This window comes from Bombina bombina, chromosome 9, assembly GCF_027579735.1.
Source record: "Bombina bombina isolate aBomBom1 chromosome 9, aBomBom1.pri, whole genome shotgun sequence".
In the NCBI taxonomy this organism is placed as follows: Eukaryota; Metazoa; Chordata; class Amphibia; order Anura; family Bombinatoridae; genus Bombina; species Bombina bombina.
Window position 1 is genome coordinate 213,665,594 of NC_069507.1, and position 27,603 is coordinate 213,693,196.

Here is a 27,603-nt window from a genome sequence, read left to right on the forward strand (position 1 = left end):
TATACAGGATCTTTATATCAGTATCTGTGAATATTCTTCTTTATAGTAGTGTCAATTACGTGCAGTTAAATGAAAATTGGTGTATACTGTCCCTTTAAGCTGCACCGTTTCTATATCATGCAGCAGGAACGTTAAAAACATCACAATCTGGGCTGCATATGGCATCCAATCACAAGAGGCTCACAAGCTGGATTCAACAGACTGTCAATGCTATTCATCAGAGTGCCTAGATGCAGCCTAGACTGTGATGTCATAATTGGGAGGAGCTTTAAGATGACTAAGGTGTAGACTGTCCCTTTAGTACAATTGTTTTTCCTTGAATGTGTTCCCCATGAATTGTTATACCAGCTGAAGCGTATAAAATTTATGATAAATTGCTCATGTATGCTTCTTTTTTTGCCAATAGCTGGATTTGCTATTTGAAACCACAGACAATCAAAATAGGCTTGGCTTGCTGACAGATCATATCTTGCTATCTTATCACTCAAATGCTTCCCTTTCTTATCTTTGTCTCTGTACAATATTTAGAAAGAACAATTGATAATGAATATTTTAGAACTGTATCTCCTCCACCTCCCACTGTGAGAATTTATTCTGCTGGCTGGGTTTACATAGTTTCTCAATAGCCTATACATAGGTATAGAAACTTAGGTAGGGGTACTACAGGTGAAATCAGCTATTTCAAATGCCAATATAAAGGTTAAGGAGCTATTTGTAAACATTTTAATACACTCCAGCAGGTAAAATGGATCACTGGGAACAAATTAAAGGAAAGAATGTTTTGAGGTAAACTGTCCCTTTAAGGATGATGTACACTATGCATGCATTAAAAACACCTGTTAATGCAATTGCATTCCCAATGATCCATTTGACATGCTGCGGTGTATTAATTTGTTTAGAGTTTTATCTTTAACTTCATTTTGACATTTTAATTAACTGATTTTGCCTTTTGAAATTGGGTATAAAAAAAGGTAATGTAAGCAAGCGATGATGAAAGAGAAACCAGCACACTTAAAAGGGTGTTCCTTCGGCAGCTTTGAATACAATTAACTCTTATTAGCTGCTTGTCGGGGGTGCAGTGTTTCTTTTATACATTACATTTTAAAATGCCCTCTTTTATATGGAAAAAAAAGAAATTGGTGGTTAGTGTACTCATACATATATACTCTCCTCCATTTTTACAAACAAACCACTAAGTGAACAACATTTACACTGGCTATGTCCAAATATTATCTGCCGAAAAACACATCCATATAATCACAATATTTTATAAAGTGTGCTGCATTCTCACGTTTACAGCAGACTGTAACCACGCCAGAGTTTATTAGAAATCTTGCATGCTGCAAACAGAGGGCAAATTGCAAAAAGCACTTCATTCTCACCTCCCTGAAAATGGCAAAGCAGTTCATCTCTAGTCCAGTTGCAGGAAGTGATTATAAAAAGTCCATGCGGTTTCAAAGTCCGGCACAGCGTCTGTACGTACTGCTTGCGTTTTTCTTCTGCCCCACTAGGGTCTAAACTCACGGCATCATATGTCCCCTTATCCAGACAAATGTCAAACTGCTCTGCAGGATGGAATGTGGCCAGGAAGTCTGTGACCTAGAATACTGCATATGTAAATATTATATCTATCTATCTACCTATATATATCACTATAGTTTACTAGTCAGGGTTAGAAGTTACTAGTCCAGAGGGGAAAAGTTACTAGTCCACTCAATGTTAAAGATAGGAAAAAGTAAAATTTCTTACTCGTCCAGGACTAGTGGAAATTTCAAGTCCTGTATTTAGAGTAAAGCTGATAAGCACTTATTTCTTAGGACGTGTATTTATTGAACTCAGGACCAGCAGTTCTCTGCAGATGTTGTGCAGGACTTTATGTATGGGTTCAGCACCAAGTTTCAGTATGAGTGGGGCAAAAATTACATACTTTAGCAAATTAAAGCATGTTGTTTATGTAGTGGAATGTGCCTTTGACATAATTCTGGTTTGTTTATTTTTTACTTAAATATTATTATGCATACCAGTGGTAGTGAAAAATATCACAGAACCGCATGTAAACATATTGCTGTGAAGTTGTACATTTTTAATGAATGTAAAAATGTTGCAGTAGATTAAAATACATTTTTTTTTCACAAAATATTAATCATAGGCTAGATATGAATAAGACTTTTTATTTATTATTTAAAGGGACATAGCACTCTAAAAGGTTCTATTTTCCACATCAAAAAGCATAAGTTTTCTTGTAGGTGATTATTTGCTTAAAAAAAAAAAGAAGGAAAACTTAAAAAAAAATGTGAAGTACAAATTGTTAAAATTCTAGAGGCCACTAACCCAGCACTTCCAACTAATGCTCATTGGCTGGTTGGTGTGATGAATATTTGTATCTATCATCCAATTAGGTATTAGTTGAGCAGATACTGCTTTATTAACTTCAGGTTTTTTTCTGTGCTACTTTTCAGGTAATAAAATAGTTTCAAAATATTTAGCTGCTTCTTTTTCATACGAGTTATAGAAAATTAGTTTGTTTAAAAAAAATGACTACTGAATCAGTGGACAGAATACCATTCATTATTTTTTTTATTAGGCATTATTTTCTATAAAGACAATCTAGTAAGATAATATCATGCACATCTTGAATTACTGATAGGGAATGGGGCTTTTGCTGCACTTACTATAAAAAAGAGGCTTAGACAGGATTCTCACCTGGAAAATTATATCTTGGGACACACCTTCTTTTTCACATATACTTTTGGCAAGCGCTATAGCATCAGGGCAATAATCTATTCCTGTGAGATTATTGTAACCAGCCTTTGCCTGTGAGAACAACAAAATATTTTTAATTTTTATATACATGGTTGTTGTGTATTACATATACAGGGTGGGCCAAAAGTAGGTATACAGTACTGATCGGCTCATGGTATCTTTTTTTTTTTTTTTTCCTTATTATTGTGTCAGGGATAGGTTTAGGAATGTTGCAACGTTGATGGAGGACATTTCAAGCACCTAAGACAGGGGTCAGCAACCTTGGCACCCCAGATGTTTTGGAACTACATTTCCCATGATTCAGAGGCACTCTATAGGCTGTCTGAGCATCATGGGAAATGTAGTTCCAAAACATCTTGGTGCCAAGGTTTCTGACCCCTGACTTAAGAGACTAAACAAAGGGAAAATTACAAAACAAAATTAACACAACACACAGAGGAAGCCAGGCAGTCACTTGCAAGTACACAACTAAGATTAAAAGCAAAATTGGAAAAGTTAGTTATTGCATCTGGCCAAATGGGTCAAACCCAGGAACCACATCAAGGTCTCTTCCATCCAGGGTCCCTAATACAGCCAAACAATGCATGCTCTCAATCAAACAAACTGGGAACTACCCAATGGTGCACAGGCTTATGTAATCTCCCTAGACACATACAAAACACGGGAGTGGACTGCACTCTCAAACTGTATGTGTCTAGGGAGCATGCATTGTTTGGCTGTATTGGGGACCCAGGTGTGTTTGTGCATGTATGTATAAATATATATAAGAAAAATATAAAATGGGAGAAGCGCAACCTGAACTCAAGTGAAACCTTTTAATAACAAAGATAAAAAATTGTATTCAGCGTTCAAGAATAAAAGCTGTATTAAGCACATCAAATATACTCCTAAGGCAGGTGAGTGCTGTAAAGTCTTACTGCCTCCGAGTTGCTCCCGGTTCACCGTCTCAATAGGGGTCTGTTGGAGTTAAAGGTTCCTCAGGTTCACCCGTTCCAGCTTGGTGTAAATCCATCTTTGGATCGGCTGTGTTAGGGGTCCGTTTGGAAAGTCTTATTAGCTGCAATGAAACACACGTCCTGTTGCAAACACCTGTTGCAATCACCTGGAGGTGTGTGTACGTCTCGGCGTGCGTTTTGTTCCCCAACGTGGGAACTTTGTCAAGAGATGTACTTTGACAACAATACTTAGCCCTTAAATACCCTATCTGCAGGGCTCTAATTTCAAAAGGACATTTTATAACAATCCACAAAAACAGAAGTATTACATAGGCTGATACATCGCTATGCTTAGATATTTATTCTCTGACTGCATATGAAATAACATTTGATATTGTTTACTACATTAAAGGGACATGAAACCCAAAAATTTTCTTTCATGATTCTGATAGAGAATACAATTTTAAACAACTTTCCAATTTACTTCTATTATTTAATTTGCTTCCTTCTCTTGTTATCCTTTGCTGAAAGGTGTATCTAGGCAAGCTCAGGGGCAGCAGAGAACATAGGTTCTAGCTGTTGATTGTTGGCTGCATATATATATTGATTGTGATTGGCTCACCCATGTGTTCGGATAGAAACCATTAGTGCATTGCTGCTCCTTCAACAAATGATACCAAGAGAATGAAACAGATTAGATAATAAAAGTAAATTAGAAAGTTGTTTAAAATAGTATTCTCTATCTGAATCTTGAAATAATTTTTTTAGGTTTAATGTCCCTTTAATATTAGCAAATGTGTTTGAAGAATTTAAAGGTATTTTCCCATATATTGTGTGAACTTTGTTCATGTTTTCATAGATCTCAGAAAGAGAGTGTTGCATATATATCTTGTAGTATCCATACAAACTGAACTTGTTACAAAGAATTATACATATCTAATTAGCAACAATATAGTTTTTGCAGGAGTCTTACTATACTTTGATATTTGTTCGCTGTATGCATACATAAATACAATTATAGTCAACATTAGTTAACATATACTTGAAAGTTCTTGAAGGAATATTTCCACATATTGACATTATTTAGTGGCCTTAATTATATTATCATAGGTGTCATAGAGAGAGCGGTAAACTTTTTTCTATTAGTTTAGATACAAATGAATGCGATAACATATATTGTGTATATACACCTAACAATAAGATGGTTATATTAAGATCAATTTAATTTAAACCAGAAATGCCTCTATGTCTAAGTCTATAGTTAAACCCTCTGGATGTAAGCTTTTTAGGGTGTAGATCCAGGTTTCCTTTTTCCTAAATTTCAACAATTATGGTCTAATTTGTTGGAGGGATCCATTTGATCATTTTGACTGTTAAGCCTGCTGGATCACTATTGTGTTCTACACTCTATTTTATATTTTTCAGTTTCTTTGTTTAAAATCAGGGGCAATTTGCTGATACACCCCAAGGAGAGCAGCACACACTTCGGTGCAGACACAGGTGTGGATTATTTGCATATCATTTACAGGGAGTGCAGAATTATTAGGAAAGTTGTATTTTTGAGGATTCATTTTATTATTGAACAACAACCATGTTCTCAATGAACCCAAAAAACTCATTAATATCAAAGCTGAATAGTTTTGGAAGTAGTTTTTAGTTTGTTTTTAGTTATAGCTATTTTAGGGGGATATCTGTGTGTGCAGGTGACTATTACTGTGCATAATTATTAGGCAACTTAACAAAAAACAAATATATACCCATTTCAATTATTTATTTTTACCAGTGAAACCAATATAACATCTCAACATTCACAAATATACATTTCTGACATTCAAAAACAAAACAAAAACAAATCAGTGACCAATATAGCCACCTTTCTTTGCAAGGACACTCAAAAGCCTGCCATCCATGGATTCTGTCAGTGTTTTGATCTGTTCACCATCAACATTGCGTGCAGCAGCAACCACAGCCTCCCAGACACTGTTCAGAGAGGTGTACTGTTTCCCCTCCTTGTAAATCTCACATTTGATGATGGACCACAGGTTCTCAATGGGGTTCAGATCAGGTGAACAAGGAGGCTATGTCATTAGATTTTCTTCTTTTATACCCTTTCTTGCCAGCCACGCTGTGGAGTACTTGGACGCGTGTGATGGAGCATTGTCCTGCATGAAAATCATGTTTTTCTTGAAGGATGCAGACTTCTTCCTGTACCACTGCTTGAAGAAGGTGTCTTCCAGAAACTGGCAGTAGGACTGGGAGTTGAGCTTGACTCCATCCTCAACCCGAAAAGGCCCCACAAGCTCATCTTTGATGATACCAGCCCAAACCAGTACTCCACCTCCACCTTGCTGGCGTCTGAGTCGGACTGGAGCTCTCTACCCTTGACCAATCCAGCCACGGGCCCATCCATCTGGCCCATCAAGACTCACTCTCATTTCATCAGTCCATAAAACCTTAGAAAAATCAGTCTTGAGATATTTCTTGGCCCAGTCTTGACGTTTCAGCTTGTGTGTCTTGTTCAGTGGTGGTCGTCTTTCAGCCTTTCTTTCCTTGGCCATGTCTCTGAGTAATGCACACCTTGTGCTTTTGGGCACTCCAGTGATGTTGCAGCTCTGAAATATGGCCAAACTGGTGGCAAGTGGCATCTTGGCAGCTGCACGCTTGACTTTTCTCAGTTCATGGGCAGTTATTTTGCACCTTGGTTTTTCCACACGCTTCTTGCGACCCTGTTGACTATTTTGAATGAAACGCTTGATTGTTCGATGATCACGCTTCAGAAGCTTTGCAATTTTAAGAGTGCTGCATCCCTCTGCAAGATATCTCACTATTTTTGACTTTTCTGAGCCTGTCAAGTCCTTCTTTTGACCCATTTTGCCAAAGGAAAGGAAGTTGCCTAATAATTATGCACACCTGATATAGGGTGTTGATGTCATTAGACCACACCCCTTCTCATTACAGAGATGCACATCACCTAATATGCTTAATTGGTAGTAGGCTTTCGAGCCTATACAGCTTGGAGTAAGACAACATGCATAAAGAGGATGATGTTGTCAAATTACTCATTTGCCTAATAATTCTGCACTCCCTGTAATCTTTCCAACCTTCGGGAAATCTGATTCTTAAGACATTGGACCGTATGTATTACTGTGAACATTGGACTCATATAGATTAAAGGGCCATGATACCCAAATGTTGAAACACTTGAAAGTGATGCAGCATAGCTGTAAAAAGCCGACTCGAAAATATCACTTGAACATCTCTATGTAAAAAAGAAAGATATTTTACCTAAAAAATTCCTCAGTAGCCACATCCCATTGTAAAGGACTTTTAAGCAGCAAATCAGTATGTCTGTCCCGGGACAGCTAAGGGATTGAGCCTTGTGCACTCTCATGTTATTTCCCTATTCAGTTTAAGGAAGTTTACTATGAAATCTCATGAGAGTTAAGTCAAATCTCATGAGATCACAGTAAAAGAGTCCATGACCTCAGCACTGCTGATGCTGATTGGCTGCTGTTCATTTCTTCATTTTTATTTTTTTACCTGCAGCTGGACAACAGCTGAGTATAACTTTTTACACAGAACTTACTCTGCTGGGCTGAGGAGATTGTGAGGTAAAATATTTCCCTTTTTTTACATAGAGATGCTCAGGTGATATTTTCCTGTCAGTTTTTTACAGTTATACTGCATCAGTTTCAAATGATTTAGCATATTTGTATTATGTCCCTTTAAGAATATTGTCCAATATACTCCATATTGTGATAGAGTTATCACTGTGAAACGTATTGTTTCTTTTATAATTACTCCTGATCCTAGAAGCTCTGACATTTAACCCTTTGTTTATAAATATTTTATATATATATATATATATATATTTAAAGGGACAGTCAAGTCCAAAATAAACTTTCATGATTCAGATAGGGCATGTAATTTTAAACAACTTTTCAATTTACTTTTATCACTAATTTTGCTTTGTTTTCTTTGTATTCTTAGTTGAAAGCTACACCTAGGAGGTTCATATGCTAATTTCTTAGACCTTGAAGGCCACCTCTAATCTGACAGTTTTTCACCACTAGAGGGCATTAGTTAATGTGTTTCATATAGATAACATTAAACTCATGCACATGAAGTTACCTAGGAGTGAGCACTGATTGGCTAAAATGCAAGTCTGTCAAAATAACTGAAATAAGGGGCAGTTTGCAGAGGCTTGGTACAAGGTAATTACAGAGGTAAAATGTGTAATGTTAGAACTGTGTTAGTTATGCAAAACTGAGGAATTGGTAATAAAGGGATTATCTATCTTTTTAAACAATAAAAATTCTGGTATTGACTGTCCCTTTAATTATTATTACTTATTTTTTCCTACAAAACAAGAACATGGCTACTAAATTTCAAAACCACTATGTAACATCATATCATTTCAACCTATTACATACCAGCTCCACAAGCAACATGCCATTTCCAGTGCCAATATCCAATATTGTTGAATTAAGGGGTTTCTTGTATGTAGTCAGCCATCGCACTACCCGCTTCATACTACCCTCTCCAAACCTATTACAAAACAGCCAGTGTTATTCCTGGGATGAAAATTTTCATAAATCTTATATTTATGGAGGTATTCATTTGAGTAAATTGGTCCCTTTTTGTTTTCTTACCATATCTCACCCTCATCACCATATTCCTGGAATGTTTGAAGTTCACGACTGTAAACTGCATCCCAGCTGGTTTAAGAGACAAAAATAAAAAAGGTTGAGTGTTTCAGGACGTGGTGCTAAACTTCCTGTATTATTTTTGGTGCAAGAGGACAATTTGCTTGTCATTTTGATTGTTTATGGTGACACTAGTAAAGGAACAAGAGGAAGCATTAATAATCCAATATAAATCATTTTAAAATAAATTTAGCTTAAAGGGATACTAAACCTCAGCTTGAGGATGCAATTTTAAGCAACTTTCTAATTTACCCCTATTATCAACTTTTCTTCTTTCTCTTGCTATCTTTATTTAAAAAGCAGAAATGTAAAGCTTAGGAGCCGCTCCATCTTAGGTTCAGCACCCTGGATAGCGCTTGTTTATTGGTGGTAACATTTGGCGAACCAATAAGCAAGCATAACCCAGGTTCTGAACTAAAAAAAATGTGATAATGGAAGTAAATTAGAAAGTTGCTTTAAAATTGCATGCTCTATCTGAATAATTAAATAAAAAAAATTGGGTTTAGTATCCCTTTAACTTTATGTTTTGGTGACCGTAACAAGTGTTGGCCTTCCCAATTCAGATCACAAGAGAGAAGTTTTTAAAATATATCTAGCTATACTTCACATGCAGAGAAAAATGCTAACACTAAAACAGTAGTATATACATTTTTTGCCAACGTATCTAAATTGTAAAAAAGTTTCTATTCAAAGTTGTAATTCATCTTTGTGCATTTCATTTTTGACTGGACTGACCCTTTAGCATCCACTTAATTTTTTGTTTATGTAATCTCATTTACTGTTGGACAGATATACATGAGCATCTGAATTAAATCAAGCACAGGCAATCATTGTGTAGCATGTTTCAGAGAGAAGATTCTGGAGTATACACAGTGGACTCCAGCATCTCTAGAGACTAGTAGAAAATAACAAAATTTCTTTCCAATGGCATGTAAAGTCCACAAATCTATTCTATTTACTAGAGGGAATTCAACTCCTGGCCACCAGGAGGAGACAAAGAACACCCCAGCAAAGCTTTAAGTATCCGCCCACTTCCCACAATCCCTAGTCATTCTTTGCCTTGTACATCTAGGATGGATGTGCGAAGATGGTGTCTGAAGAAAATAAAGTTTTTAATCCTTTAATGGGTACTTTTCCCTGAAAGCAGGGATTGGGGCAATGCTGTGTCAATATAATTCTCTTTAGTAAGAGTAATAGTGGCTGTTAGCGGTCGGTGAGGTAGTCCTTACTTTAACCCCAACAATTTATGCTAATCCCTCTATAGAAAACCAGGGTTGGTTACACTGTTTTTCTTGTATCTTCAGGTCCCTGTCAGCGGTCAGATGAGGCTAACAGACGTGGAGCTAACAGCGGTCAGATGAGGCTAACAGACCTGGAGATACTGTGACTGCTTACTGGAGGGTAAGTCGTTTTATTTTTATTTTGCAGAAGACCTGGAAGGACTGGGATCATCAGGGACCTAGTGGGACCTGCTATCCTCAAGAAGGGTTTATATTTTATTATATATTTATTTATATCCGCAAGTTTGGGATATTTGCAGCGGAGCAGCATCTTGGGTCTAACAACCAGGACTAGGTTGCCGCTTATATAGCCTTGAAGGGTCAGAAGATAAGGACCCAGGCTTTATGGGGGCCATACACTTTATCCCTCACGCTCCTGTTCCTGTCCGGTACATTTAGGGCAGTTTGCCGCTTATATAGCCTTGACAGGTCAGCAGATAAGGACCCAGGCTTTATGGGGTTCATACACTTTATCCCTCACGCTCCTGTCCCTGCCCGGTATTATTATTATTGGTTATTTGTAGAGCGCCAACAGATTCTGCAGCGCTATAAACATAGGCGGAATACAAGGAAACATTTATAAAGATCAAACGGGTAGAGGGCCCTGCCAAGAGTCGCACTGTTGTAGTCAGCTCTTAAGAAGGTGATCTACAAACAGCTGGGCTCTTAGGCTTACATGCAAAGGGGGTTCAAGGGGATAGCAATGGAGGAGAGGAGCTGGTATAAAGAAAGGTAAGGGCAGGTTGTATGCATCCCTAAACAGTAGAGTCTTTAGGGGGTGCTTGAAGCTTTCAAAACTAGGGGAGAGTCTTGTGGAGTGAGGCAGAGAGTTCCACAAGATGGGAGCCAGTCTATAGAAGTCCTGTAAACGGGAGTGTGAGGAGGTATCATGAGAGGAGGAGAGTAGGAGGTCATGAGCAGAGCGAAGGGGACAGGAGAGAGAGTATCTGGAGACAAGGTCTGAGATATGGGGGGGGGGGCAGTGCAGTTGAGGGATTTGTATGTCAGAGTGAGAATTTTGTGTTTAATCCTGAAGGTAGTTTGACACAGTACATTTATTGCAATATTTCCTCATGTTAATTATTTAAGTACTTTTGAGGATATTGTAGCCAGTTCTGGCGGGTTTAATGGCACGCTTGTAAGTTTATGGCCTTTAGGAATCAGGCCGTTCTTCTATTAAATTACTCCTCCCCCAAAGATAGCGATCGCGGCAGGCAGCATGCTTCGCTTTCTAACATATGGCTGGTCGGACTTGTAATGCCGCTTACAGGATTATTCTACAGAGTCCCAACTTTTTGCGACTACTGCAGTTAGGGGGTGAGTTCATGAGTATCTCCCTCCCTAAGGGGAGTGTTTTTTTTGTATTTTTTTTCATTTTCAAAAAACTTTTATTGAAAATGACATGAGGTTGAACAGCAGAATCTGAAATATTTAGTGCACATCACATTTGTTACATAAAGTTTTAAACATATTTGGTTATTGTATGTGAGCACTGTTCATTCAGCATGTGACAATATTATATCAAGGGGAGTGTTTTTAACTTTGTGCAAGCTCTGCTGTGCTCCTATTATGGGGGAGTGCCGGGCACGGTGGCGCATGCCTATAATCCAAGCTACTTGGGTGGCTGAGTTTGGCAGATCGCTTGAGTCCAGGGGTTCTGGGCTACCCTGTGCTATGTCGATCAGGGGTTTGTACTAAGTTTGGTATCGATATGGTGACTTTGGGGGAGCTTGGAGCCACCAGGTTGATCTAAGGAGGGGTGAACAAGCCCAGGTCAGAAACGGAGCAGGTCAAAACCCCCGTACTAATCAGTACTGGGATTGCGCCTGTGAATAGCCAGTGTAGGACAGCCTGGCTAATAAAGTGGGACGCTGCCTTTAAATTGCCAATCAGGGTGTTTTTGTACTTCCAGTCTAATCTCTGATGCTGACAACGGGTATCTATCAAAAGATCTCCTAATCTGTGATGCTGACTGCTTAGTTTATTATAAACTTGGTTTTTATGTATGAGTTATTGACTCCTTAGTCCAGGTTCGTTAGGTGGTTTATCGCAAGATTTTCCATAGCTTTGACGCACATTAATTTTCTGGTGCGTTCCTCTGGGTTTTACTTGGAATACAGTGAGAATACCCGCATTCTCCAGGAAGGGGCTGGAGAAAGGTTTGTCAGTCAGTTCTCTGTAGGGGCAGTTCTCTGCCCTTTCTGTTCTAATACCTAAAGGTTTAGCTGACTTACCAGCTGTTTGGTCCTTGGTTCAGACCCTGGTCAGAATCCGGACTGTGTTAATCCTGTTGCTCCATTTTGGAGTCTTATTTTTGTTCTTCTGGTTTTGCAGTAGACTCAATTTGAGCCTAGGCATTCAGTGATATTTTTGTCTTGGATTAATAATATAGTCTCAGTTCTTTCGGCTCGACAGTGTGATTCCCTTATCCTTTTTTCCATGAGGATAAGGTGATTTGTTATTCTAGATTAGGATCCCTTTCTAAGGGTTCTTTTTTGTGTCTTTCTTCCTTTTTTGGGGAAGGGTCGTCTGTTTCTCATTCTGGAGGTGGTTTCGTGCTCTCTAAGTTTCTAAGGATTTTCATTGCTCTTCTGTCCTTTTTGTAGTATTTACATGAGTGAGGGCCTGATTGTTGTATCAACTCCTCTTTCTTTTTGGTCAAGGAGTGTCTCAGTTGACCTTTGAGACAGCTGGATGTCAGCTTCCAGCGAGGATCAGCTTTTTCATCTAGGGCTGTCCCTTCTTCCTGAGCCTTCAAATCAAGGCTTCTGTGGATCAATCTGCAGGGCGGCCACTTGGTCTTCGGTGCATACTTTTTCCTAATTCTTCCAAATCTGTGGGGGTTTTTTGCCTCTTCTGAGGCTTCTTTAGGAAGAACAATTCTTCAAGAGGTGGTGCCTTCTGTTTAGGTCCGCCTGTCTTGTTCTCCCTCCCTTCCATTCTATATCCTCTAGCTTGGGTATTGGTTCCCACTAGTAATTAGAATGAATTTGTAGACTCTCCATGCCATTGGAAAGAAAACAAAATGTATGCTTACCTGATAAATTAATTTCTTTTCTGGCATAGAGTCCACGACCCGCTCTTTTCTAAATTTTTAGATGCCTTATATTGTTTTTATCAATTTTCTAAACTTCAGGCACCTCTATACCCTTTGTGTCTTTTTCTATTTCCATATTCCCTTGGCCGAATGACTGGGGGATTGTGGGAAGTGGGAGGATACTTAAAGCTTTGCTGGGGTGTTCTTTGCTTTATCCTGGTGGCCAGGAGTTAAATTCCCACTAGTAATTAGAATAGATTTATGGACTCTCCATGCCAGGAAAGAAAATAATTTATCAGGTAAGCATACATTTTGTTTTTTAGAAGTAAATTAGAGGGAAAGTGGGCTAAATAATACAGTGAAAGAACTTTGCACTGTTTTTAAATATGCATAATTATTTTAGGGGAATTTAAATTTGAATCTTAATGGTCCTTTGCATAGTGCTGTCATTCTCTAGATTTGAAAGTAAGTTTTCCCCTTATCTATCTTTCCTGATGATGACAACTAGTAGTAACATAAAAAAGCCAATAAAAGAGGCTGTCCAAACAAGGCGGTGTGGAACATAGGATTATCTAAAAAAAAAAAAAAAAAAAAAAAGTACATACAGTCTTATTTGCACAGAGATAAATAGAAAACTAGTTCAAAATTGGAGGCGCCCATTAATTTATACAGAAATTATATAGTTTAAAGAAACAAAACCTTTACATTTTCAATATCTAAAATAGTTTATTGTAATAGAGTCAAGCTATATATATTCTGTAAAACTTCATAACAACAAGCTATATATATTCTGTAAAACTTCATAACAACTAAGTACTCAAGAAATGTAACCATACAAATTACCACTGATCTAGATCCAACCAAAGCTTGTTATACAATTAATTAATTTTCACCTCAAGTTATAATAGCTGCTGTGAGCAAACATGCAGTGACATTTCGGAAGGATAACTTGTTTCGTATTGTGTGGTCACAATGGTGCAGTCAGAGTGATACCTCGTGAAATGAAACAATTGTTTGACTTGAGGAAAATACTGACATGGTTTAATAAATTGTTATAGATTTACTTAACCCCTTGACCCACGTTCTTTAGAGCAACTAACGGACATTATTTATAGCCCCTTAGCGAGAAAATGCCAGACTGCCTATACACCCGGGTGTAGCAATATGGCGTCCTCCTGTAGCATGCGACAACTCACTGTTCCTTTGTGCCCAGTTTGGATGGTGTCAATTCCGTTTCGCTCATATCAACGGATATCAACTTCACAGAAGTCGCACATTAAAATAAAATAATACGACAAAGAAAAATCAGTAAAACAGAACAGGTGAAACAGCAAGAACAACGCTCGGCCCTTCAATACAACGTCATTCTCATAAAGCTGGCGCTGCGCAGTGCGCCCCATATTGGACGACGTATTGAATGTCAGGGAAATATGCGGGCGGGGCGTCACTGTACAGAAGTAGCTGACCTGTGGGTATGCGCATGCGTAAATCTCAGGCTAATACAGGCTGACTGGAAGCTCCCAGTAACTAAGTAGTAATAATCTTCCATCATAAATTAAGTGACAACACATTGATTGATTCTTTGGAATAGCACAATAGTCACATCATTTCCCCCCAATGTGAAGACTGTAATTCGCTATTTGACCTCAATATGGATTCGTAAAATGACACTAGAATATATGCAAATGTAGCGTTCAATAATAATTCATTAGACCGTGGAAATATAAGTATTTGTGTGTTAATTGAAATATTTGCATCCCACTTAGGAGCTGCAGAGAACTGCTTGTCCCAAACAGCCGTTGAGCAAAATGGCAGCAGTAATCACACAACCCTTCCAATCACTGGCTGTATTCAGCTCAGAAGATGCAGTATTTGAAGCAAACAGCATGACTTAAACGCATAGGTAAAGTTCTGCATGTGAGCTGTTTATAATACTGCAGCCAGTGATTGTTGGAGTTGTTACTGCTGCTGCCATTTGGCTTACTGGCTGTTTCCTGTTGGCGACTGCGAGTTCCACAGCACAGGCCAGATATTGCAAATATAATTCAGGTATAATTGTTGGCGACTTATAAAATACAATGATATAATGTTATGATAGTGTTACTGCCCTTGCAATGCTAACCCCTTGTATATATTTATTAGATACGGAGCCCCATAGTGACCACACAATATTTTTTTTTATAAATCGTGTACTTGATTCCCTAAAATGCTATGTGAATGAATCCTATGCAGATATTTATATTCTTTGAGCTGGAAAAAAACACGAAGAGTATATTTCAGAAAATCTTCCAGTCCCTATCAACTCTATTAGTGAACCTTGAGAGTTAATTTTCAATGAAATAGTGGTTCCATATCAACAACTGTGTCACATTCCCCTAGATCAGGGGTGCCCACACTTTTTTGTGTTGGGATCTACTTTTCAAATGACCAGCTCAATGAGATCTATCCACTAAAAATGGGTCAGTTCCTAAGCTTACATTCCTGCTTTTTTAAATAAAGATACCAAGAGACTGAAGAAAAATTGATAATAGGAGTAAATTAGAAAGTGGTTTAGATTTGCATGTTCTATATCTGAATCATAAAAAGAAAAAAAAAAAGTGTGTGTTCATATCTGAATGCTCAATCTGAATCATGGAAGAATTTTTTTGGGTACAGTGTCCCTTTAAAGAATGTTATATAAAAAAAAATACTCCATTATAAATGGACACAGAGCATGCAATTTTAAAATACTTTCCAATTTATTTTCATTATTAAATTGTGCACAATATTTTTATATGCACACTTTGTGGCACCAGCTCATACTGAGCATGTGCAAGAGTTCACATTGTATACATATGATCCCTTGATTCGCGGATGACTAACACGATACGGGGGCAGGGAAATGGAATGAAATTTCACAATTTGTCAGAAAAAAAATTCACTCATTTAAAATTCAGAGTAAGCTTTTAAATTGTATTTTAATTATGGATTTGTTGATTATGCAATTCTACTTTATTCAATGGCCCTTTTACGACTTGAATGATGAAAACAGGGAGAAACCAGTTTGAATACTATAGTGGATCTATTTTTACTATACTTTCTGTTACAGCACCAAATATGTAAATTAATGCATACTATAAATTGGTTTTCAAAGTTGACAGGCTTGAACACTTACTGTTAGTACAAGATTCAGGGAATACCATTCCTTCTATATATTTTAGGGATACCTTTGCTTTCAGGTATGAATATTCTAAAATTGATCACGTTAGTTAGACTTTATTTTCAAATTTCCTATATTTATTATTTTCTGTTGTATAAAAAATATCACTGTTCAGGGACTAGAGGCATTGACTTTGCTGTCCTAGATACAGAAACCTTAAAGGGATATTAAACCCACATTTTTTCTATCATGATTCAGATAGAGTGGGCATAAGAGGAGTAAATTAGAATGTTGCTTAACATTGCATGCTCTATCTGAAGTGTCCCTTTAAATATAAAAGGAATCTGTTGGCGCTCTACAAATAACCGATAATAATAATAATAATAAAAGGTAAACATTTCTCAGAAAAAGGAAATTCTTCCCTGTTATAGTCACGAAAATATTAGAACATAAACTCATTATTTTATCTCCCTGTAAATGTTTAATTAAGGTAAATAAATCAACATTGCAATATTATTTATTTTGCCGCTTTTGCTAAAAAAAAAAAAAATATCTCTTAAAACTTTAAATTTGCACCCATCAGGTGATATTATCAGGTATTTGTAGAGCGCCAACATATTCCACAGCACTAATTGTTGCTGGGTCATGCTGCCAGCATCCAAAAACAACCTTTTTTTCTTCTTTTTAAAGTACAGCCAATTAGATGTATCTTCTGAACCATAGGCTAGAGCAGTAACGGCTAACCTTAGCACCCCAAATATTTTCAAACTACATTTCCCATGATGCTTAGGCGCTCTGCAGTCTAGTTGAGCATCATGGGAAATGTAGTTCTAAAACATCAGTGGGGGCCAAGTTTAGCCATCGCCGGACTAGAGTGTGCATCCACTGCTTTGCATACAGTCTATTGGCTCCATTTATCAAGCTCTGGATGCAACTTTGGTGCAGACCCGTTATCTCTTTTAAAAATCCCTGCTCCAAAAGAAATCTGTTTAGGACAAAATGAAAAATTATGATAACCTGAAAATATCCAGGACTCGGAGGGATATGATATGATATTCATATATGTTGTGGGTGTTATTCCAAAACTATAGCTCTCCAGGTTCCCATTCAACGCAGCCGTTGTCAATTCAAACTATTGTCACATGTGAGACTATATTTCAGAAGCATTTGTTTTTCAAAGTCCATTTACAGGATATTAGATACTAAATCAAGAATTCACAGTCATTCCCTATATCAGTCTTTATTCTAATGTGACTCAGCTTTGGTGGTTTGTATCAATTATTCTATATAATATTATTTAATAATGTTAATTAAGGCATTGTACAGTATAACCTTCAAGTATTCCAGTTAGATAATCTAAGACTAATTTGTGCTTTATTGTTTATGAGGCTTAGACATCTGGTAAGGTTTTCTGTTTGTGGATCGCAGGTCATGGATCGGATGCGACAGAAGACAGGAGAATGTCTATTGCCTGAGCTAAATTATCCACATATCCATCAGCAGTCACCTCAGCATGATGTTCATCAGACAGCCTAGAAGAAAGTCAGAAGAGTACAGATGTGACGTTTAATGATAGAGGCTGCAGAGAGGGCCACGGTCACAGCAGCTGTGTAGTAACACATCTCACCTGTACTTCCCTGTCCTGACAAGAACAGCCCGTATGCCACAGCTCTGCGCTCCCCCAATGTCATTGACTATATCGTCTCCAATCATAACAGCCTAAGAAATACACAAAGCTGTGAGAGAGTAGCGATAAACACACTCAAATATATTTACCCAGTAATACAAGTAATACGTTCCGCTTCCTAATCCTTTCTAGAAAATATAAAATGTTACAAAAGCATTACTTTTTCTTTTTTTTTTTGTCCTGCCTTGTCCCCATTCTTGGTGAAATCAGTGCTTAAATACAACTGCAGTTAAAGGGATACTAAACCCATTTTTTTTCTTTCATGATTCAGATAGAGCATGCAATTTTAATTTACTCCAATAATCAATTTTCTTCATTCTTTTGCTATCTTTATTTAAAAAACAATAATGTAAGCTTAGGTACCAGCCCATGATAGGCAAGCACTATCCATGGTGCTGAACCAAAAATGGTCCGGCTCCTTAGCTTAGAATCCTGCTTTTCAAATAAAGATTCCAAGAGAATGAAGAAAATTGATAATTGGAGTAAATTAGAAAGTTACTTGAAATTGCATGCTCTATCTGAATCAGAAAAGAAAAAACTTGGGTTTAGTATTTAAAAGTGCTTCCAATAACTGGCACAAACACAATGCCCTGTTAATTGGAGAGATTTAGTTTAATCATAGTAATCAAGTACTGTAATTGGTTAGAAGATTTTATAACTAAACTTAAGCTTACTGCAAAGGGTGTTAACCGTGTTAAACACACAGTTAAACTTGTGCACTGGGTAAACTCCTAAGCTGGGCACTGCTGGAATAGATAGCTATATGCGTATGCTGCACCTGAGTTGCATTCTGTTTAAAACAGCAATGCACTGCACCCCCCCCAGAACATATTTAACTATGTGTTTAACCAATTTGCTAGTTTATGTCCCTTTAATAAACCATAAAACTTGAAAGTTTTACCAGTATTTACTAAAGTGTTATGGGCTAGGAGATTTTTTATTCGTTAAATAAAAATACATTTAAAGCTATGTTAGGTGTTCTTATAACATATCTTCATACCTTCAAACATTTAGCAGAGGCTTTCTGGAATGTGGGAGGTTAAATAAAGTAAAGATGCACCGGGAAGGTGGTCTGTGGGTAGGGTGGAGGGCATATCTGGGAAGGCCGTGGGCTTGTCTAGGCGGATCATATAGTCCCAAAAAAGTACAGACTCCACAACCCATGAAAATATCACAGAATGCAGGACGGTTGGGAAGTATGTTATTTTTTTATTATTAGTTACTGAGAAATGTATGTTCTTTCATGTACATTAACAAATTGTTTAGTGTACAATTCCTGTTGATGCTGACTCCCTTATAGTAAGCATCCAAGATCTACTAAAATTGAGAAATGATGAGAAAACACACACCTCTTCAGGCTTCACTCCCATCTCTTGTAGCGCAGAGAAGAAAAACTGTTGTGATGGTTTCCCCACTACCTCAGCAGTAACATCACAGGCATACTACAAATGAGAAGGAGAAGTGATTAGCATGGGTGTATAACCTACAGTCTGTGAACTCACATGCTTTATCTCCTTTACATGAGAACCTACTGAAGTATGCTCAGGAGTGTGCATATAGAAGCAGTACTTGTAGCTACGTTATATATACAGGAGCTTAAAGGGACAGTCTAGTCAAAATTAAACTTTCATGATTCGGACAGGGCATGCAAAAAAATTTTTATGGAGGAAATAATAAGTGCACACATTAATAATGGTAAGAACATCATATTGAATATTTATAGTACATCTGATTTAGCTTGCACAGAAATGTATATAATCCTCATTTTTTTTAGTCCCCAAAGTTCAGTATAGTAGGTCTTTTTTGGACCATTTTTGTTATTATATTTTGAGTCTGGGGATTAACTTAGAGCAAAAGATAAAGTAAAACATAAAGAAAAAGTTGCATCTAAAATAGCATATCACATTGGAACAGAATGAGTTACATTATAGATGCATAAAGCGAAATCAGGTACACAAACAGCTTGTGCTTCACAAAGATGATCCTCTGAAAATTATTATTGTGTTGAAGAGACGTATGAGCGTTCCCTGAGTGTTATACTATGGTTATTAGTATATGGATGGTATCTTATACTACAAGGTGTATGCCAACAAGCACTGCAATAGACTTTTGTTACGATGCCTCCCTTACCACCATTTCTGAAGTGAAGTTTTCATGAGAATCCGACCCGCGGCCCCAGCCGATGGCCGTGGAAAGGACCCACGTGTTACTTCCTCCCTTCATGTAGGAGCTGTAGCTTTGTAAAATCAAAATCCTTTAATTGATTTATAGGATGCTTCCCCCGAGGTCCCCCACAGAAAACACTAAAATATAAGGGCTTTTGTACAAAAGAAAAATAATAAACTGATCCAAGGGAGGCTGATAAGTAAATATAAGAATTACGGTGTCTGTTTGTACTAATAGAGCTATGGCCTTGTCATTCACATTTTCTTTTCAAAGAGACATTGGAACTTAATACATAACACAACATCACAGTATACAAACATAAATAGTATCATAATGTTATATTAATCATGCAGAGTTTTAGTGTAAAAAAAACAAACTTGTATGAAAAAATAGATTATATGATCATACGGAACAGAGTAGGACAATGTCCGACTTTTCTAAGTTACTTCTAGGCCCACTTCCATGGTTCCAGGCAGTTATCCTATTGTCGCCCGTCTGTTAGAATCCTTTTTAATAAAATGGAGATAAATATTCATCCTCAGAGTGAAGGCCATACTCACTCCATATGATGGGTTGTTTGCCGTCAGGATTTGATTCCATAGGATAAGTGTAACGGTACGGGAGTCCCCCCCAAGCTCCCACAGCGGCTCCATATTTATTGTAATCATGCCTGTCGGCTTAATCCCATAGGGAAGTTTAGCAGGTTTTATGGGTGAAAAAGTATTTGCAGATTGACGTACTATACCAGAAAGCAGGTATTTAGGTATTAGGCTTTGAAGGTTGGAGCAGTATTTATGATCTTGAACTTTGATCTAGTCAAAGATGAGTCAGCAAATTGTTGTGATGGCTCCATGTGGAGCGGCATTTATGTAGGGAGCGATGTTGAATTTTTGTAAATATATCTTTGCTGCTGGGGAGGGCTCATTGCCGCGGCATCATCCTCCAGCGAAGCTGTAACCAGGGCTCCTTCTGTGCTCATCATATTGCAGTGTTTCTGTAGTTATCCATTAGGTAGTCCCAGGGAGCTCTTTTAAGTAAGTCCATCAGGCGGGTTTCCAGCTTTGCCCTGAAGCTATCTATGTGAGCCGTCGGGCAGTGCTCTCTCTCAGCCGCCATGTTTGTTTTTGTTAAAAGGTATTTCTTAGCTTTTCTGATCAATTTGATGTTCTCTGTCCAGAGTCTCTATGGGAATCATGGCATACAATTTTAAACAACTTTCCAATTTACTTTTATCATCAAATTTGCTTTATTCTCTTGGTATTCTTTGTTGAAAACTAAACCTAGGTAGGCTCTTATGCTAATTTCTAAGCCCTAAAAGGCCGCTTCTTATCTCAATGCATTTTGACAGTTTTTCACAGCTAGACAGTGCTAGTTAATGTGTGCAATATAGGTAACATTGTGCTTACTCCAGTGGAGTTACTTAGGGTCAGCACTGATTGGCTAAAATGCAAGTCTGTCAAAATAAGGGGGCAATCTGCACATGCTTAGAAACAAGGTAATAACAGAGGTAAAAAGTATAATATAATATACAATGCAAAACTGGGGAATGAGTAATAAAAGGGATTATCTATCTTTTTAAACAATTCAATTCTGGAGTAGACTTTCCCTTTAAAACACACGCACACCTCCGAGCCTACATCAGTAAACAGGTATTGTTGTTTTTTTGTTTTTTTCATTGTTCGGTCTGAATCATGAAAGTGTAATTGTGACTTCCATATCACTTTAAGAAAAGGCAAATTAAATGAAGTAAGGAAATGAGATAATTGGGTATAAGCATGTGAGAGGGGATTATAAAGCGAAAAAACAGTGAAAGAATACAGTGCACGGAATACATGACAGAATGTGGGGCTGAAATAACGGAAAGGAATAGAGAAGAAATGAAAGTGTTATAGGGAAGCAATGAGAGATGAAAAGATGGGGAGGAATGAGACGGATAGAAAATGAGAGCAGTGAAGAAAGGAGACAAAAGAGAGAATATAAAGTATTAGCTGAGATAACAACAGAGGATTATGAAAGTCAAATGGTGTAAATTAGACAGCAGGAAAAATGTGTAAATAGGAGAGAAATAAATGAGAACAGAAAAATAAAGAGCAGGGTGAAAGGAAAGTGGTAAGAAAACTAAGAGTTACGAATGAGAGTGATGATGAGAAAGTTGAAGAAAATATATATGAAAGAGATCAGAAGCCAATCCGAATGAGGAGCAGTAACAAATCACAACTGCACTTTTGTATTATTTATATTATTATGAAATAATAAAACCATTGCAACCTCTAGTGCTTTCATATAAGCCCCCACGTCCAACATCAGCCCATCTGTTTCCTTATAATAGCGTCTGCAAAAATAAAAAGAAGAATCAGCAGAGATTTGCACAGCCAGCCACATAGCAGCAACTCACAGGCGGCAAAGCTAAGATATGAGTGATAGGGCAGCTCCTATAAGAAATATTTATGCGTTACCTAATTTCTATTAAAGTGATACAAACCCCACATGTTTCTTTCATGATTCAGACAGAACATACCAACCAACTTTCCAATTTACTTCTTTTATCAAATTTGCTTCATTCTCTTGACATCCTTTGTTGAAGGAGCAGCAATGTACTACTGGAAGCTAGCTGAGCACATCAGATGAGCCAGTGACAAGAGGTACGTATGTGCAGCCACCAATCAGCAATTAGCTCCCAGTAGTGCATTGCAGTTTATGAGCCTACCTAGTTATGCTTTTCAATAAAAGATACCAAGGGAACAAACCAAATTAGATAACAGAAGTAAAATAGAAAGTTGATTAAAATTGCATCAAAAAGTGAAAAAGCTGCACAAGCGAGGCACTTAATAAAACGTAAAATCTGGATTTTTTTTGAAGTTTGTGAGATTACTTCTTCGAGACTCCCTAGCTTTTACCCCCACAGCGCATAGTTTATTAACCCAACACACCAATACACTTAATAAAACGTAGCTTTTAATAGGCAATCTTAAAACAGGAGGGCAAAGTGCAAACGAAACTCCTTATGCATTTTGTACCTAAATACCTATGTATTTTTATTAATAACCCTGTTATGTAATAAACACATTAGGTATGTATATGTTTTTTTTGCAAAAAGTTGATATACAGAGAAATTACAAATTAATAAATATAGTTTTTTTAGATCTGTAATATGAACTAGGTTTATTATGGATACCATATTGTTTATTTTCAATGTTATTTATTGAATTGTGTTTCCTTCTTTGTTCCATGTATATATATGTGCAATGCATAACATGCATTTTTTAATGACTATGTCTTTTTAAATAATTCACATGTAGGATTGGTCAGCATCCCATTGAATTGAGGGTGTCTGGATCAATCTTTATTCCTATGATTAAGTACCCTGTGGAGGCATGAAACGCGTAAGGAGTTTCTTTTGCACATTGCCCTCCTGTTTTAAGATTGCTTAATAAAAGCAAAGTTTTATTCAATGCCTCGCTCGTGCAGCTTTTTCACATTTTGGTTGTCTTCACGAGTGGCTTGCTCAGCCTCGCTTAGCGTGCACCTCTCGGGGCTGTGTGACTCATCCTGTGATGACTTCTGGTGGCGTCCCATGCACTCTCTCTCATGGAGGATCTGAAGTGGCGTTTTAACTACTACTGTGATTAAAATTGCATGTTCTATGTGAATCATGAAATATATTTTCTGGTATTCATGTTTCTTTATTGTTTCTTTTTTTTACATTATGAAAATGAAAAATAGTTTCTCTCTAAACTGAACCTATACGGATATAATTTTACTAACCTTTGACTAAAAGGATTACGGCTTACGCTTAGTCATTGCCTGATTGGATCAGAGAACCACAACACCTATTTGTATTTACTTACCCTTTTCCTAGTGATATAAGGATTGGATTTTCCAGACTTAGCAGAACTTGGAAGGCTTTATTTAGATTCTGGTATGAGAAGTTTTCAGCAGCATCTCCAATGACAACACAGTTTGGTTCAGATGTATCCACCGAATCAAATTCAGGCAAGAGATCTGTAATTAGAGAGATCTTGTCTACTATGTCACTAGGCATTTCTGTGCACAAAGCTCTGAATATTAATATATTTAAAAAAAACTACTATTTGCCCACTTTTTCTTTTCTTTTTTTTGCCACTACCCCCCAGAGAGCCTAGTGTACATCCTGCAGAATTCACAATCTTGACCCTACAACATGCAACACAGGGATTGCTTAATTGATGTCCCTAATTGGGCACAGGAAAGGAGATGTGATAAACAATCCTAAAAGAATATACATGCTTTAAAGCTTATTTTACTTGATTGCACAACAATTCAAATTTTTATTGTTAATGCTTTTAGAACATTTATTTTGTATGCCGATTTGCTCTATGTGTATAAAAATATCAGGATAAACTTTGCAAGATTATCATTATTAATATTATTATTATTAGTAGTAGTAAGATAGATTTTCCCTCTGAATTACTAGACATTTCTATTGTTTTCCTATAGAACATACCAGCTCAGACTAAATATTAAAAAAATAAAAAAAAATAAACCTTGTTTCCTGAATTTGTTTTTAAGTAGCCAAACTCCACTCACAACTTGCTTTATTTAGAGGCCGGGCCACCAGTAGATATTTTGGGGCCCCTTAGTAAACCAGTAGTCAAGGAATCCCTCTCCCAGCAGGGCTGCATTATGAAGTAGCCAGGTGGGTGCATATCATATATAATTAGGCTTACCATAATTTTTAGAGGTGAAACTGGGACCACCTGGTGCGGTGCCAGTGGGGGTGTGGTCAGGAACATGGTCAAGGGGGCGTGGCAATTACCGGTCCTTTTAAAGTAGTAGCTTTTATGTGTGTAATGTTTCGTGGATGCTCTACCCTTCCTGAGTCAAACAAGTGAATCACACAGTTTAAATAGACCATAACACCACCCCCTAGTGAAAAAGGCACCATTACGTTGTCATGGCAAATAAATCATTAATCTAAATCTCAGATTCTATATAATGCCAAACATCAAGCATAATTATCACTTTCATAATTATCAATTTCACAATTTAATATCTGCAGTGTAATATGTGTTTTATGTGTCTAATTAAGGAACAGAGCCAAATACTTATAAGGCATAAATACAACATTGAATGAAAGTAAAAAAGAAACACGTACCTGCTAAAGCAAATCTATACCATAATGCAGGAAGATTATAGCCAAAATGCTATCCTGCATGAAGTAAAGCAAGATCCAGGTAAAAAATCCTGCCTGTATGCACTTCCTAGTCATACCCATATGATTCCCTAAAGGTGTATTACCGGCAATGTCACCAGGGGTCGGGGGTGTGTTAAATTCTTAGAAAAATAAACCAAGTAGTACTACAAAATTAAAAAAACCCTATGCTGCTCACTCAGCCGGTATTACTAAATGTAAACTTTGAAGGACACGAACGATAAGCTAAGCAGAGCTGTATGTAACAAAGCACCAGCATCCAACTATGCTGGAGAGTCACAGTCCAGTCATTTTGAATAATGTGTCTGGGTTTCAGGTGGTCTGAAACCCAGACACATGATTTGAAACCTGGGAGGTGTCAACCCTACTGGGACAGAATGAACAACTGGGTGGGACACTAGGACAGCGCCTCCAAACCGGGACAATCCCAGTAAAAGTGGGACTTCTGGTAAGCCTATATATAATATATATATTTTGAGTGCACCATAGAAGTCACCTAGTCACACATTGTACTTTTTTTTTATAGTCAGGTCCCAATTTTTTGCTTTTACACATTTTTCATTCTTTATCTCATTTTGTCTAATTTTCACAAATACAACACCACACACACACAGCAAATTTTTTGGGCTCAGTGAAATATTGTAGGGACTGGCCTAACTGATTCTTTGATAAACAATAGGTGCCACACAGGGGCGTATTAAGGCATAGGCCAACAAGGCCGGTGCCTAGGGCAGCAGATTTTTAAGGGGCAGCAGAATTTTGAGTCCCTAGGGCCACTCTACTGAACTCAGGGCCGGGTGGCTAAATCAACCAATTACTAATGACTTAAATGGCTGGCCCGGCTATTGCTATCCTATGGGATTGTATGTGGGTGCGCATGACATGCGTTACAGTGGAGGCAGAGCTCACTTGCGCAGCCTGGCCTGGACTGAGAGGGAATGCGGTATTCTTCCTGGCTCCACCGCGTGATTGAGACTCACACAGACTACACAGTGCAGTGTGTACTACAACGTGACCACTGTGAAACAGCATATGCCTTTCTCCCTTCAATATATCTTCATTAGGCATTAAAATACTTAAACAGATTAGTCACTAAATACTTGTACATTTACTGTTTGTCTATCTGTCATACAAGCAAAGAATAAGTATTTATTGCTGAATCTATACAACTATGTGACTTAAAACACAACTGAAAATATGTTGTATGCATTTAATACATTCAGAAACAATACAAGTATATACTTTATTATGATTGTATCATGTTACTTAATCCCCTAGGATACAATTCCTAAATCTATCATAACTACTGTTGTATTTTTTAAGTACTTTTAAAGGCCAGTTTGTATATTCATTACATATTTATCCAAGCAGATATTTTGCTTAAATAACTGTCAATCACCAAAGAAGATGTTTAAGGTTAAACAACTACCTACTGACAAACTATCATACAGTGAAGGATATTTTTTTCTGACATAAACACTTTAATCATCTGACTTGCAAAATAATGTCTTTTATATATATATATATATATATATATATATATATATATATATATATATATATATATATATATATATATATATATATATATATATATATATATAAGCAAAGATAGGTGTATGTGCACTCTCACCAACTTTCCACAACTATCAGGGTGCTATACGGTGAATTGTAGAAATGCAAAAAGAAGCACTCACTGAATCTTCATCAACAAGTGACAAAAAACTTTAATGCAGTTTGTGACGTTTCGGGACAGCAACAGTCCCTTCCTCTGACAAGTTAACACTGAACAAAAACAGCCTTTAAATAGGCTCCCAAACACACTCCCCACAAGATCAGCCAATACAGGCTGAATAATTGAACACACCCATAAAGTGACCAATAAAATTGAGTGATACATATTGTGCATTGTGAGTATTAAAAAATAAAACGAACAAAACAATGTTTAAAAACAACCCTCATTAGACCCTATTGCTGGTAGTCATGCCCCCTAAATGAAATAAACAACCTATGCAAAACTCGATCAGCTAATTTAATGATATAACTCATAAAATTGTCAAACATATACAACCAATCAAACATTGAATTGCAATGGGCTCCAATACGTCATTCCCTCTGTGTCTGATCCGCCCCTTGTTACTAAGGACGCGATCAGCTGCGCAAGGTCTCAACAAACACCAGGGAACCAAAGACAAACATCAATGATCAATCCCGAGACAAGCGCATAGCTCACTACGTGCAGCAAACACTTAAACTCCAGATCGCATCACTAAAAAACATCGCGTATGCTTAGGGGCATGTGAGCCGCGGCTCAGCTCAGCATGATGTGATTGCTTAAGTATGTGTATTCCTAAACACTAAGTGACCAAACAATCTACAATCATCACACCATTGTGTGAACACTTATAACATATGTGTTCCTGATCGCCGTATAGAGAGACAGAACTATCCAATAATAAAGTGCCATATCTAAATGGGCGTGTGTATAGGAGTGTATACATCACGGCTTATCTCTACTTTGTGTGCTAGTATAGTAGTCTTCACTGCCAAAGCCTAAATGATCGTGTATATAATACTCTTACTGAAATAAACTAACCTTTTTCTCAAAAATCCTCATATATATCTTCATTTGGATTGTATATGTTATGGAATCACCGCATAAAGATAAGTTACATGAATGTAAATACCGAAAAACGGCA

General features: G+C 37.3%; 2 protein-coding genes across 2 annotated transcripts in view; both read right to left on the reverse strand.

Moving 5' to 3' along the window:
• The window catches only part of EEF1AKMT2 (EEF1A lysine methyltransferase 2), a 26,646-nt gene extending 11,127 nt beyond the window's left edge, over nt 1-15,519 (reverse strand). The window contains exons 1-5 of the mRNA XM_053692611.1: nt 13,918-15,519; nt 8,351-8,416; nt 8,132-8,246; nt 2,704-2,814; nt 1,383-1,599 (exon numbers count right to left, since the gene is read on the reverse strand). Coding sequence (XP_053548586.1) covers nt 1,383-1,599; nt 2,704-2,814; nt 8,132-8,246; nt 8,351-8,416; nt 13,918-13,964 — 556 coding nt within the window. The 5' untranslated portion in view covers nt 13,965-15,519. The remainder of the gene's footprint in view (nt 1-1,382; nt 1,600-2,703; nt 2,815-8,131; nt 8,247-8,350; nt 8,417-13,917) is intronic.
• Nucleotides 15,520-17,084: 1,565 nt separating this feature from the next.
• LHPP (phospholysine phosphohistidine inorganic pyrophosphate phosphatase) overlaps nt 17,085-27,603 on the reverse strand; it is a 49,776-nt gene continuing 39,257 nt past the window's right edge. The window contains exons 3-7 of the mRNA XM_053692610.1: nt 23,562-23,715; nt 21,982-22,045; nt 18,897-18,989; nt 17,488-17,579; nt 17,085-17,392 (exon numbers count right to left, since the gene is read on the reverse strand). Of these exons, the coding sequence (XP_053548585.1) occupies nt 17,290-17,392; nt 17,488-17,579; nt 18,897-18,989; nt 21,982-22,045; nt 23,562-23,715 (506 nt within the window). The 3' untranslated portion in view covers nt 17,085-17,289. The remainder of the gene's footprint in view (nt 17,393-17,487; nt 17,580-18,896; nt 18,990-21,981; nt 22,046-23,561; nt 23,716-27,603) is intronic.